This window comes from Cyprinus carpio, chromosome B1 (genome assembly GCF_018340385.1).
Source record: "Cyprinus carpio isolate SPL01 chromosome B1, ASM1834038v1, whole genome shotgun sequence".
Taxonomy (NCBI): domain Eukaryota; kingdom Metazoa; phylum Chordata; class Actinopteri; order Cypriniformes; family Cyprinidae; genus Cyprinus; species Cyprinus carpio.
The window spans coordinates 40,403,800-40,418,660 of NC_056597.1; the positions used below are offsets into that span (position 1 = coordinate 40,403,800).

General features: G+C 38.1%; 1 protein-coding gene across 1 annotated transcript in view; it reads left to right on the forward strand.

Moving 5' to 3' along the window:
* LOC109097656 (breast cancer anti-estrogen resistance protein 3 homolog) overlaps positions 1–14,327 on the forward strand; it is a 14,370-nt gene extending 43 nt beyond the window's left edge. Inside the window, 16 exon segments of the mRNA XM_042717465.1 lie at positions 1–93; positions 330–453; positions 1,184–1,301; positions 1,383–1,596; positions 4,920–4,953; positions 5,056–5,184; positions 6,026–6,169; positions 6,241–6,518; positions 7,317–7,399; positions 7,482–7,759; positions 8,176–8,523; positions 10,704–10,819; positions 10,895–11,066; positions 11,895–12,012; positions 12,088–12,273; positions 13,212–14,327. The exon segment at positions 1–93 is cut by the window's left edge and continues 43 nt beyond it. Of these exon segments, the coding sequence (XP_042573399.1) occupies positions 364–453; positions 1,184–1,301; positions 1,383–1,596; positions 4,920–4,953; positions 5,056–5,184; positions 6,026–6,169; positions 6,241–6,518; positions 7,317–7,399; positions 7,482–7,759; positions 8,176–8,523; positions 10,704–10,819; positions 10,895–11,066; positions 11,895–12,012; positions 12,088–12,273; positions 13,212–13,387 (2,484 nt within the window). The 5' untranslated portion in view covers positions 1–93; positions 330–363 and the 3' untranslated portion in view covers positions 13,388–14,327.
* Positions 14,328–14,861: the final 534 nt, after the last annotated feature.

The window sequence follows — 14,861 nt, forward strand, 5'->3', positions numbered from 1 at the left end:
ATATTAGATCAAAACATCTGATGAATAAACCATAAAGACAGAAAGACAGAGGAACCCAAACGAGAAAATACGAACGGGAGTTTAGCAGCACAGGTAGGAATCTAAAAGAGATTTTGGCTGCACTAGATGAAAACATGACCTGAGAGTTTAATTTTGTGTCATCGTGACTTTAAACTTAAATTAAATACCTACCTTTTATTCTCTAGTTTAACAGAAATGCATCTGTAAAAGAACTGATCTGTATTTATTTATTGTTTGTATTAGGCCCATGTTTTTTTCTGCATCAGATGCATTTTGAAAACTCCGAGCTCTGTGTTTCTGTGCACTAGAGCTGATGAAGCAGACTGTGTGTGGATCAGAGTCATGAACAATCGCTCGATCGCGCGCTGGCTCACACAGATCGGTCTGCCGCAGTACACGCGCGTGCTGGAGAAACACACCTACGGCCTCGAGGTACACACGAAGTGATTGTATTACTTTTTCACTTTGCCTATAATGGTGTAGCTGATATTTGATAAAACAATGTTAACATGGATTTGTCACATTCTTTTCACAATTATTATTACACATGCAGTGTTTATTAATTGATGGGCTACATGAAATAATCATTTGTCACACAGCCAGACTATTGTAGATGAGTTTGTTTCTTCATCAGGTTTGTAGAAATGTAGCATTGCATCAGTGTCTCAGCAATGGATGCTCTGCAGTGAATGGGTGCCGTCAGAATGAGAGGTCCAAACAGCTGATAAAAACATCACAATAATCCACAAGTAATCCACAGCACTCCACTCCATCAGTTAACATCTGGAGAAGACAAAAGATGAAACACATCCAGCATTAAGATGTTTTTAACTCAAATACATAGAGTCTATAATCCATAATAACACTTCCTGCAGTGAAAAAGTGTTCTGGTGTGAATCAGGAGAGAAATCTGCACAGATCAAGCACTGTTTAAACAGCTCGAAACAATATGTGGCTAGATTTGTTTCAGCTTTTGTCTTTTTTTGACGGCACCCATTCACTGCTGAGACACTGATGCAATGCTACATTATTCCAAACATGAAGAAAAAAAAAACATCTCAGATGGCTTCGGGATGAGGACATTTTCAGCAGACTTTTATTTTGGGGTGAACTACTCTTTTAAATAGTGAAATGCTGTGTGTGTGTGTGTGTGTGTGTGTAGGGTCTGCTATTAGTAACAGAAGATGATCTTAGACAGATGGGTGTTGAAGATCTAGATCACAGAACAACCATCATAAATCAACTACAGAAACAGCAGCAGAGAATACAGTCTGAGAAAGGTGAACACACACACACACACACACTCTTCACTGTGTCCTCGCTCTGCATGCTGGCTGATATCACACTCTCTGTCTCCTCAGAGAATAACTCCGCAGTAATGACTGGCACTGTGAGCCGTAAGTGCTCTCTGTCCTCACCTCTTGACCTGGTCAAACCCACCACTGACCTCTTCCGTCACAGCATTGTGCCGCGGCTGCGTCGCCGTGACAACCACAGAGTCTCCGCCTCCTGCCTCCAGCTCCCATCCCACACCTGTGACGAAGACCACGCCCCCTTCACCAAACACAAAATCAGGTTCTCTTATGACCATCTTTAATTCATCCTTATTACTGATTAATTACACTGACACTAACCGAGTGCTAAATGCAAGTAAAACTGGATTTGGTGAATAAAATATTAATTTGTAAAAGACAGCATGGTTTGCATGCATGGAATTTGTTGAGTTGTAGTTAAACAGCAATAGATCTTTATTTGAATCCCATCATGAGTTATCTGTGTCACCAACATATGCAGTATAATATAATATAATATAATATGCAAATACCAATCATGAAGGCAGTTGTGTTGTTAAATCTCAGATTTCTGTGGCAGTTAAACTCGTGGCCACGACCAAACTAAGCCTTTCTTATGTTGGTTTCAAACCCCTATTCAAGACAGTCTTAATTAGCATATTCTAATGAATTCTGTCATCCAAACTAAAATTCAATATAATAACACAATAACTATATAACAGTTAAACAAACAATTAAGTGTTCAACCGAGTGCATAAGACGGCAGTACCTTTCAAAAAATATAATGTGTTTTTTCTGAATTATCCGTGAATTGTTTTGTTTACATTTTGCTGAAGCAGCACTGTGACAACTTACCCCACATACTGTATCCTTCAACAGCATAAAAAAGTTACATTTGCATTTCCTTTAAAAAGTTTATTTTTAAGGTATTTGCTTTATAAATAAATAATTTAATCCCAGAAAAATACTCATTTGAAAAAAACAAAAACAAAAAGTGACAACATATCTGCTCTATAAAAGTACAGGTAGGCCTTGAGGTATGTCTTTTCCTCTGCCTTTCTTATGTTATTTTTTAATTAATGCATTTTTTTTTTTTTTTTTTTTGCATTATAAAGATTTTAATCAGAACTAAAATAGCCGCATTCACTGATATCCTACGACAGATTCTTCGCTTCAAAGTGACTCGCAGTCTTCGGGTTTATATTTTACCTGGGAATCTGACCCACGACCTCGGAATGAGTTCGTTAAGTTACCTGCTCATTTCTCACACAAGCGGCGCCTGAGACGAGCTGATGCTGCTCTGAGAAACTCTGAATGTGTCTCAACCTGCAGCCAACCAAACAGTGTGAACGCGTCGTCTTGCGCAACGCGCGCGTCTCTGCTTAAACGCAGCTCAACTGGGCGTCGGCGGTTCAAGCCGGCACAGGTCTCTCTCTCTCTCTCTCTCTCTCTCTCTCTCTCTCTCTCTCTCTCTCTCTCTCTCTCTCTCTCTCTCTCTCTCTCTCGGGCATGTCTGCCGGTCAGCGGGTTTCCAGAGCCTCGCGCGGCGCCAGACAGGTGAGTGCGCGCGGAATGCGAGGAATGCGCGAGAGATAGCGGCGCGTGCGTGTGTGAACTCGTCATCTGTGCCCGATCCTCTGCGGAAGGATCATGATGATCTCCGGCTGAGAACGCCAGCACAGGGTCTGTCTGATCTTCCAGGTAGGTTTCTGAGCGCTGTTAATGTGCGAGGATGGGAACTTTGGGGACCTTTGAGACACCGCGCGATATTTCTTCTGTTTAAACTCTAGTAGTTAAAGTGAGCTCGAGTTTTAGAAACTTTAAGCAAGTTTGCATCTGTTCTGCATTAGTGTGTTGTGGGTGTGAACTCAAGTGTGTGTTATTAGCAAACTTTGACTTTGGAAACATGAGCTGCTACGCCTAGAATCCAGAAGAATGTGATAATATGGTGTTGTGATCGTATAGTACTTTATATGGTATTTATTATTATTTTTGGGGTATACACTTTATTTTAAGGTGTCCTTTGTTACAGTGTAATTATACATTTAAGTACTGAATAATATTAATTAACCACATGTGCTTACTATTGGCCTGTTGTTAGGATTATTGTTCGGTTTAGGGTTACTTGCATGTATTTATGCATAATTATTGTTATTATAATAGTAAGTACATGTAACAAGAGCACTTTAAAATAAAGTGTTACCCATTTATTCAGTGTAGCTTCATCTCGATCACTGTTATTAGGGCATGGCTATAAGGAAAGTGCATTAAAGTGAGCTCATAGCCGGCGTGTTAATTGTTTTCGACCCGACCTTGAGTCCAGAAGGTCAGGAAGGGCCCATAACATCCGTTTCCATGGCAACCAATCCCAGGACATTCCCTGATGTCCAGAAGACACAATGCGGTGGGTTTGGCTGCGCGATGGGAAGGAAACACCATTAAAGTCAGATTTGAAAACACCAGTCTCTGTGTCAGTGATCTGGAGAGCGTTCTTCACTGAAGAGTTTTTACTGAAGGAGGGTTTGGGACGGTGGGTGTGGTGAGAGAGGAAGTGGCTTTAACATGAATGCATGTTATACAGTGTTAAATCCCCGCAGTCCGTATCATCATCAACAGCACGGCCAGCGTGAGAGAGCAGCTGAAGAAACTAAAGTTCATGTCTGATGACCATGTGCATCTGTTCTGATGCTGCACAGACGTCTTCTGTGATGTTTTGAGCGGTGTTTCTTTTCTTCTGATGTGTCTGTGTCACCAAGGTAACAGTATAAATAAAATAAATAAAGGCAGGACTCCACAGGTTGAATAGGTGTATAATGTTATCAGAGCTCACCATACTTTCCCCAGGATCAAGTCATGAACCGAGAAACCAAAATTTCCCTTCATCTTTTGGCATATAAGAGGTTATTGTATGATAAAAACGTCCTGTAAGTTTCAGAACTCAAAATTTTCTTGTTTGTCTAAAAACAGCTTATATTAAAGCCAGTCTGCCAAAACGACAGCTTTTTGCAAGTTTTCCGGAATTATCTAATTAAATACACACTACTTTGAATTAATTTCCAGAATATTAATCTGAACACTGTATAAAGCCAGATTGAAAATTCTTGCTTGATTTCATTGTCACACTAGAGTTAATGTTTTTTTCCATATCTTCTCCATAAATCAACAAATCATGTTTTTAGGAATAAAATGTCATATACAGTAGGCCTATAAATATGAACAAACCTTTAGAATATATATAAGAATACAACTGCAAAGTTTGGTGAACGTAAGAAAAAAAAACACTTTAAAGATACAGTATTGAAACATAAAGACTGCAAATACAATGGTTTGCCTGTAAGTGCCTTGAAAATATGATGTTTTCAATCCATTCATCTGAAAGAAGCCAATGCCATCTCAATCAAAAATGTAACTAAATTATGTATTAACTAAAATAATAAACAACTAAAAAAAAGTACAACAAAAACCGAATTATAAAAATAACAAAAAAAAAACATAAGATTTAGACAAATACTGAAATGTAAATATTACAAATGAACAACATATGTTTTTGTTGTATTGTTTTGTAAAGAAAGCAACACACATTACGTTTTCTGCTCTGTTTTGCAGCAGGAGGAAGAGTGTGTCGGCCTTCATCAGTCAGGTGAGGGTGTCATGCCGTAGGAAATATCATTTAATTTCATCCCTGATATTTCGCCTCAACAGGGCGCCGGTGATTTATTGTGTTACTGTGATGTTTCTGAAGGTGTTCTCAGGCCTGAAGGACATGGACTCTCTGAAGAAGGAGCTGGAGGAGGAACTCAAACTCAGCACTTAAGAACTGAGGATCCAAGCATTCAATCACGGCACCACGCACCGCTACATCTCTATGTGTGTGTGTGTGTGTGTGCTTCTGTGCTAAAATCCAAAAATCAACCACACACACCCACACCCACACACCCTCATGTCATCCAAACCTGCAGTATGCTGATGAATTCCTCTGTGGAAGAGAACAAGCGAATGTTTGAAGAATGTTCATGCAGCTCCTTTCACATGAACATTCATCGCAGACTAAAGGCACATAAAAAGCAGAAGTCCAAGTCTTGTGAGGTCATATGATGTTTTAGTGTGAGGAACTGACACGAGTTAATATGTTTCCATGTTCAAGTGTCTACTTCTGTGTTCCTTGGAAAAAAAAACAACAAGGATAGACTGCCATCCTAAAATTTCAAAAGCATCATTATAGTTTCTTGTTTGAAGACAACATATTATTATTTGGAAAATATTTTGATTCTGTTAATTAACCCAATTACACATTTAATAATTCAAACTCAAAATTATAAACAAAAATTCTTATATTGTTGTATTTTATTTATTTGTTTATATTTTATTAATTCACTTATTCATTTAATAATTTAATTTTAAAATTTTAAATAAAAAACATTAAATTTTATTTTTATTTATTTATTTTATTATTTATTTTTTACTCATTCAGTTAATTTAAATTGAATTTGTATTTGTTTGTTTTAATGTTATGGGTTATTTTGGGGTGTTCTTATTCTTAACTTTTAATCGTTTTAATTCTCTATGCTATATAAATGTACTCATTTGTTGACTTGTTTAAATCTGTATTGACATAATTACCCTTTTGTATGAAATGTGCTATATAAATGTACTCATTTGTTGACTTGTTTAAATCTGTATTGATATATTTTGATGTATTTGTGGCTGTTCAGGCAGCGGAGCAGTTGTTGAGTAGAGACGGGGAGTTTCTGGTGCGTGACTCCAGCTCCAGCACGGGTGAATACGTCCTGAGTTGCATGTGGAAAAATCAGCCCATGCACTTCAAAATCATACGTGTCGTGCTGCGACCCAAACAGGTATAGCATCTGTCTCAATGTTTATCGCTTCTTTCAAATGCTGAGTCTGACGTGTGTGTGTGTGTGTGTAGGGTTACACCCGGGAGCTCTTTCAGTTTGAGAATGATCAGTTCGATAATATTCCATCGTTAATTCGCTTTCACGTCGGCGGACGGCGTCCCATCTCACATTCCACCGGCGCTATCATCTTTCAGCCAATCACGCGCACTCTGCCTCTACGCATCATCAGCGAGCGCCAGGCTGCGAGGTCATCGAGCTCCTCCCTCCTGTCACGAGGTCAGAGCAAGAGGCGGAGCCTGAGCTCCTCTCAGAGAGAGACACTGCAGATCAACAGCAACAACCTGCTCAGGTAACACAACACATACACAGACCAATTTGTTTCCATAGTAAACGTGTTGGGTTTGTGTTTCCATAGTAACAATGATGCGAATGTATAGCTGTCATGGGAATGGTGTACTTTGTGCGTTTTGCCATAGTAACAGTGTTGCGTGTGTGTGTAGTTGTTATAGTAACAGTGATGTGTGTGTGTGTGTGTGTGTGTGTGTGTGTGTACAGTTGTCATAGTAATGGTGCACAGAAGTGTGTGTGTGTTGCCATAGTAACAGTGTTCCGTGTGTGTAGTAACAGTGATGTGTGTGTTGTCACAGTAACAGTGATGCATGTGTATAATTGCCATAGTAACAATGATGTGTTGTCATAGTAACAGTGATGTGTGGGTTGTCACAGTAACAGCGATGCATGTGTATAATTGTCATAGTAACAGTGATGTGTGTGTATAGTTTTTATAGTAACAGTGATGTGTGTGTGTGTGTGTGTGTGTACAGTTGTCATAGTAATGGTGCACAGAAGTATGTGTGTGTTGCCATAGTAACAGTGTTCCGTGTGTGTGTGTGTGTGCGCGTGTGTGTAGTAACAGTGATGTGTGTGTTGTCACAGTAACAGTGATGCATGTGTATAATTGCCATAGTAACAATGATGTGTTGTCATAGTAACAGTGATGTGTGTGTTGTCATAGTAACAGTGATGTGTGTGTTGTCACAGTAACAGTGATGTGTGTGTTGTCACAGTAACAGTGATGTGTGGGTTGTCACAGTAACAGTGATGCATGTGTATAGTTGTCATAGTAACAGTAATGTGTGTGTGTTAGGAGTGGCAGTCAGCCTGCTAATCTGGAGACAGTTGGGAGACCATCACTACAGTCCGCTCAATCTGACAGCAACCTCCGCACAGGTACACACACACACACACACACATGTGAACATATTGAAAAACTGATCTGAGGATCACAGAATGTTTTGTTGATGTCATGCAGGTGTCCCACAGAGCTGTCTGTCACAGGACTCCAGCCACGCCCCCGTCTCCCCGGTGTTCCGCACAGGAAGTGAGCCTGTCCTAAGCCCAGCCGCTTCCTGTGCCACTCCGCCCAGCCAGTCAAGTCTCGGTGGCTGTCCTCTGCGTGGTTCTGATGGACAGCTGCATTCACGTGCACCTCCCAAACCGCTGCGGATCTCCATCGTCTTCACCCCGACTCAAGCTGATGCTGGTCCGGAGCCTGTTTCCACCGGCCTCTATGGTGAGCTGGTGCCACAGGTGAGGCTTCATGAGCACATGCTAAAGTCAACAAGACTTAGAAAAACTGATTGGATTTACTTACTTAATACACAGTTCTGGTCTAATTATATCAATGGGACCACAGTGATAGGAAAATATGAGATGAGATGAAAAAAAATATTCCAGTGCTTTTGCATTTGCTTGCAAATCTTTTGCATTTTCTCTGAAAAGTATTGCATTATGTTTCTTCATATCATTCCAGATCTGTATGACATATTTCTGCAAAATTAAAAAAATATATATTAAAAAAAAAACATCTCATAGTTTTTTAATGGAAGTCAATAGATTATTAGTAGTATCAGATTACAAAGTAAAACTGGTTGCAAATTGTTTCATGTTGTTTCCAAGAAACAGAATTAGATGACGGTAACAAACTCACCTTTGACCCCGTGTAGGTCCCCATCACCATGTTGCCCAAAGGTCACGCTGCACGTCTCCGCGCTCAGGAGCGATGGACCAGTCGCGCGCGTCTCACCGAGACCAGCTTTGGCTTCCTGGAGGCGCAGAAGCTGGAGGAGGAGCACAGGGTGAGCGAGAGCATCGAGGAGGAGGAGCATGATTGGCATTTTGAGCGGCCGCAGACTGAGACCACATCATGTTTCCGTCTGGATGAGTTCCGCTCGCTCATGCTGCCAGACAACAACCGTCCGCTGGATCAGAGTGTCCTGCTGAAGGTCAAAGAGCTGCTGACGCACACCGACGCCAGGACCACCGCACTGCACATGCTCAGCATCAACTGCCAGGTAACACACGCCAGAGCGTCATCATTCACTGAAACCATTAAAGCATTTCTGCTTTCTGAAGATGAAAGAAAAGAAACTTAATTTAAACTAAATGAAAATTAGAAATGTTGTGTTGAATTTTAGTAAAAATCCGCAAAAACTCTGGCGTGGTTGGAAACTTTTTTCAAAAACTCTGGGGTGAAAGAGTTAAGATCTTATGGCTTAAAATAGATCTTGTTTTCTGAAAAACTGATCAAAATTGATTTGGCTTAAGACAAGATAAGAAATCTGAAAAATAACCTTGTTTTCCATCTGAATTAAAGTGACCCTATTATGGGTAATGAAAGGTTCATATTTTGGTTTTGGGAGTCCCCAACAACAGGTTGACATGCATGCAAGTTAAAAAAACACTTTCCTTGTCTTATAATATGCATTTATTTTTACCTTATTTGCTCAAAAACATCCAACGATTCGCCCAAAGAAGAATTTTTTAGCCAAACCCCTCCTTTTGTACATTGTTATTGGAAAACAGGTAGCCGATTGGGATCATGTTTGTGATGCCTGATAAAGCAGCGTTTGTGAGCGCAGTGCTGCTTACAGCACAAATTTACAAAGCAAACCACTATTTCAGCCACTCCAAAAGCAGAACCTAGTGGCAAAGAATGAATTTGCATTTTCATTCAGACCAAGTTTTCAAGTTTTGCCAGTCTGGGTGGGCAATATGCTAATTTTTCATTTTGATGTCAACATGAAACAGCTTGGGATTAGTTTTAAAAACAACCTGTTTCAATGATTCAGAGTCGACTCTTTCTTTTCAGAGACAATAACTTGATACACAGTGCACTTTCAGATTTAAAACTTTGCAGGATTTTCATTCATTTAGAGCTGTGTGAAAGGTCTACATGAAAGGTCATCTTCAAAAATCCATAATAGGGGCACTTTAAGGTTAAAGGCCATATTTTCGAAACAGGGCAAATTAGCATTAGAGCGCAATTCCATAAAAGCACCAATAGGAGGATAAATTCTGCGCATCTCATACCCACAATGACCACAACAAACAACAAAGATCAACAAAAACTACTGCCTGCTTTAATACATGCTTTTTTTTTGAGCATTAAAAAATGGCGCAGCATCTCATTTCCATAATGACCAGCACAGTCTACCAATGCTGCAAATATTAGTGACCAGCACAGACGAGCATTAAAAACATGCGCAAATCATAGCAAATTGCATTGCATGATTCATTCCTACAAATGCATATTCAATATTTACAGATCGAAAGGGAAACTCCTACAAATGCATATTCAATAAGGTGAGTCACAAAAATAACTGTCCATGCCTTTTCAGCGCTAATTTCCCACTGGGTGTAAATCCTGACATTAGTTTTTAAACGTCAAACAAGGGTTTGCGCTGACACAAGCTGAGAGTAAATCTGGCCCTAAATTTTCTAAATATCTAGACTAAAAAGAATAAATATTTTATGTAATTTTGCTTCTTAAGTAAGTGTATCTTAGTTTAAAAAAATTTAAAATACTTTTACTGAAAAACAAGACAAAAATACTAAGAAAATCATTTTTTGAAATGTAACTGGAAATAATTGATAATGGAACTAAATTAATTAAACCAAATAGTAATACAATAAACCCAAACTAATAAAACATAACAAAATCATTACAAAATTACAAAAATTAAGTTAAAATCAAAATAAAAATAACATGATTTTCTTTTTTTTATTTTGTTTTTCAATTACAAATATCTAGAAACCTCTAAATCAAGATAAAATTAGTTGAGAAGGAAAATTCTTGAAAACATTAAGTCTTGTTTCTGAGAAATTTATCAAAATTATGTGTTTTTGAATGTTTATGCCTAAAACATGAACAAATAGCAAAAAATAAAAAATAAATAAAAAAAGTAGTTTTCCCTTAAAAAAAAATGTTTTTCTTGTTTTAAGAATAAATTTCTTAAATTTCAGAAAGTAAAACTTAATGCTTAAAGTCATTTTGCATCTCAAGTAAATGTACCTTGATTTAAGAATATTTAGATATTTGCGCTGGAAAACAAGCCAAAAATACTGTTAAAGGAAGTATTTTTTTAGTTAATAAAGGCTAATTCAAAATATTAATAAAACTGTAAAAATGTATAAATAGTACTAAAGTTACACACTCAACGCACATCTCATCACAAGCCTCTGTGTGCCTCAGGTGGCTCGGGTCACAGGTGTGACGGTGGAGCAGAAGAGGATCATGGGAGTGGAAACCGGTCTGGAGCTGATCACACTGCCACACGGAGGCCAGCTCAGACAGGACCTGCTGGAGAGGTGCGTGCTGTTGTGACGTTGCTGGTGTTGATGTCATGTGACGCATAATGACCTCATGCTGTGATTACCCATCAGGCATCACACTCTGGCTCTGGGCGTGGCGGTGGATCTTCTGGGCTGTACTGGGACAGTTGGTCAGCGGGCGACGGTGCTGCACAGGATCATCCAGCTGGCGCAGGAGCTGCGCAACACCACACACGACCTGTACGCCTTCTCCGCCGTCATGAAAGCGCTGGAGCTGCCGCAGGTACCTCTTACACTGGATACAAGCATTGGTTAAAAATTTAACTAATAGATATCACAATACTTCCCCAGTTGACTGATTACATTAAGAATTAATGATAAGTCCAATATATCCAAATTAAGCAATATCTAATTAAAAACTCACTAATTTGCATTCATTTTCAGAATATTAATCTGAACACATATATAAACAATTCCTTCAGTGAAAACTTTCAGAATATAGATACAAAGGGGATTCTTAATAAAATACAAATCAGTGTCAAATTCTATATAAATCAGTGTGAATGATATATAAACAATTCCTTCAGTGAAAACTTTCAGAATATAGATAGGAATAACACTCTAAGTTTTGGTGTTTGTAAGTGCTGCTGTAGTGGAGAAAAAACATTTAAAATATTTATTGCAATTGAAATCTACAGACGCAAATAGATAAAGAGCAGTAATAAATCAGTGTGAATGATGTATGAACAAATCCTTCGGGAAAAACCTGCAGAATATAGATAGGAATAACACTCTAAGTTTTGGTGTATGTAAGTGCTGCTGAAGTGGAGAAAAAACTCACAACCTTTAAATATAAGCGCTTTCATCATGTTATTTAAGAATAAAATGTTGTATAAATCAGTGTGAATGATATATGAACAAATCCTTCAGCAAAAACCTGCAGAATATAGATAGGAATAACACTCTAAGTTTTGGTGTATGTAAGTGCTGCTGAAGTGGAGAAAAAACTCACAACCTTTAAATATAAGTGCTATCACTATGTTTTTAGGAATAAAATGTTATATAAATCAGCACAAATTATGTTCTTTCTATCATTTTAATAATATGACAGGTGGTGAGGTTGGAGATGACGTGGAGAGCGCTAAGACGTAATCACACCGACAGCGCCGTGACGTTCGAGAAGAGTCTCAAACCCTTCATGAAATCCCTCAATGAGGGTGAGGGTGACGGTAAGTGTTTGTCATGAGCTGACTGTTTCTGGTGCTGATGCTGAGTGAGTTTCCAGCAAGTGTTGTGTGTGGTAGATGCCGTGGTGTCGGGGCCGCTGTCTCTGCCGCACATGGTGCCACTGCTGAGGCTGATGGAGGGCGAAGACAGCGTGGAATCCACCGACAGAGGCTGCCAGCTGCTCTACAACCTGCTGCAGTCGGCACGCAACACCGCGCTACATGCTAATGACTGCACACAACACGCTCACGGCCTGCTCTCCGGTAAGCTTCTGTCAGAAAATGCTAGAAAAAATTCCACAAATAATTACAGCGAGTAAGACACTGAATTATATATTCAATTCTAGAAAGTAGAAAGACTGAAATAGTGTTTTCTTGTAAAACAATTCAAGTAATCTTTGCTTTATTACAATTAAAAGTTTTGTTTTTTAATGTGCTTAAAAAGTAGCTAAATGTATAATTAGCATATTCATGACATCATTGAGCTATATGTAAAACTCAGAGTTTTGTTCACTCAAAATCTACTTAATGTTTTTCTTCTTTTTATGTTTTGTATGTTTGTTAACGGCAAAAATGTTTAAATATTGCCAAAATGGCTCCTTGTCAAAAAAAAAAACATTAGAAAAAACAAGTTACAAAAGTCACATCAACGGTACGAATGTCGTTAAGGGCTAATTAGCTTTATCAATAAATGAGAATATGCTTTGTTTTAAGCTATATTTACACATAAAATGATCAGAGAGAAAGTTAAAAGGATCCGAATAAAAATAGCTAAATATTTTAAAACATGTTTGTAAAACATCCAAAAATAAAAAAATATGTTAAAATATAACAAAAATAAATTCATGCTAAAAAAAAATTCATTATCACAAACAATCATATTTGCATTCAATAAGAAAGTCACTAAGTGCATATTCAGGATGTCATTGCTTTATATTTGCATTTGATCCAGCTTCAAATGTAAAATGTTCAGAGAGAAAGTTAGCAGCGACAGAATGTCTTTCTTTTCTTTTGATTTGTATGCTTGCTAAAAAAGTCACCAAATATATTTAAATATTGGCATATTCATTTAAAGTTGCAACAATAAAAAAAGTCACTAAATTTGGGGACAAAATCCCCTAACTGGGAACACTGACAAAACATGCATGCAAAGCAATCTGAAGCTCTGATTGAACAACTGACCTGTCAATCTCTGCCTCCAGCTGGATGGGAGCCAATCCCGGAGATGCTGGAGATGTTTCAGACAGAGTTTGCCCTTCGGCTCTTCTGGGGACAAATGGGCGCCAAGGCCGACCGCAAGGAGCGCTATGCCAAATTCGACAGAATCCTCACGGTCCTCTCCAACAAACTGGAACCAGACGGGAGCTCTGAGGTTTGACCTCATCAGCGTCCTCTGCTGGCGGTTGATGACATGGCCTTCTGAACGATCCCACATCTGAGTTTAATATTACTGTCATTTATTGAGTGATTACAATAACTGTTCATAAAGACCAGAAAGATTCTCCAAGCTAAAGCACCATGAAATGATAAAGGACTTTCAGACATGATGCTGTTGTAAAGATGAAGTGTGTCGATTCTCTGACACTAGTGGCACATGTGGTTGTTTCCAAACCGTCTTTTATAAGATTGTTGTTGACACTTCAATGACACACTTCACATTCAGTTTGTTTACAGTGATGATGATGATGATGATGACGACGTTTTAAAGCTGTGATTGTTCACACTTGAGTAATATGCCAAATCGATTTGGTTAATTTCAGAGACATGCTTTCCCTCACCTGAAACTTTTTGTGACAGTTTATATGGAAAGAATATATTTTAGTTTTTTAATGATTAAAATGTTAATTAATATATCAAACCGAGTCTGTTTAGTTCACATTTAACATGAAATGTCATCGCAACCTGATTTACTTTCAAATTATTGTCAGGATCAGGTAAACAGCATATTCAATGAGTTGAAAAGGCAGGATGGGACTGAATGAAGCATGAAAAAAGTGAAAAAATAAGCAAAAATATAAGGGAAATAATAATATAATAATAAAAAATAATAATAATAGCAATGGAGCTAGTTAATACATTTTGGTGTAATAAAAATGTAATGTGCACCAATGCATTCACACACAAGGATGCCCTGGAAAATGTACTAAAGTAAATAGAGTGAATTTTGTGTCACTTTAAATGAAAATATTGTCAGATTGTTTAATAACTGTTGTGTGCAGCCAGCAGAGGGAGACAAACACCAAAACACATCTGAATTCTACAAACTCACCTTCATGTCTGATCTGAAGCCTGTACCAATAAACAAGATATTAGTACCAGGTTTTAAAAATTCTTGAGTTTAAAATCAAAACTTTAAATACCCTAAGGCCCATTCACACCAAAAACAACAACTGTAAAGTTGCACTAATTGTTCTAATTCAATGAGAATGAGATGATCACGGTGAGGGGTGACATCATTGGAATCACTTCCAGAAAGCTTTTGTCCAGCTGATAGATGATAAAAAATTATAATAATAATAATAAAATAAATAAAAACCTGACAGCCAAACAGAATCCACCTTTAATAAAGACCTTTCCAGACTTCATAAACAGAACGCTTATAAATGGGCAATGAATCTTTATAGTGATCATTCTTGTCGTGAAAAAGCCTTAAAGGGATAATTCACTCAAAAATGAACATTTAGTCATTTACTTTTTTGGACCAGAAATGGAGAGATGTAAAGATATGTCCCGTTTGTGCTCATCTATATGATGAGACAGAATGACACTCACATCTGTATTGATGAGGCTTACACAACAAGTACTGCTATCAGAATGAATTTATTCTGCACTTAAACACAGTCCTGAACTTG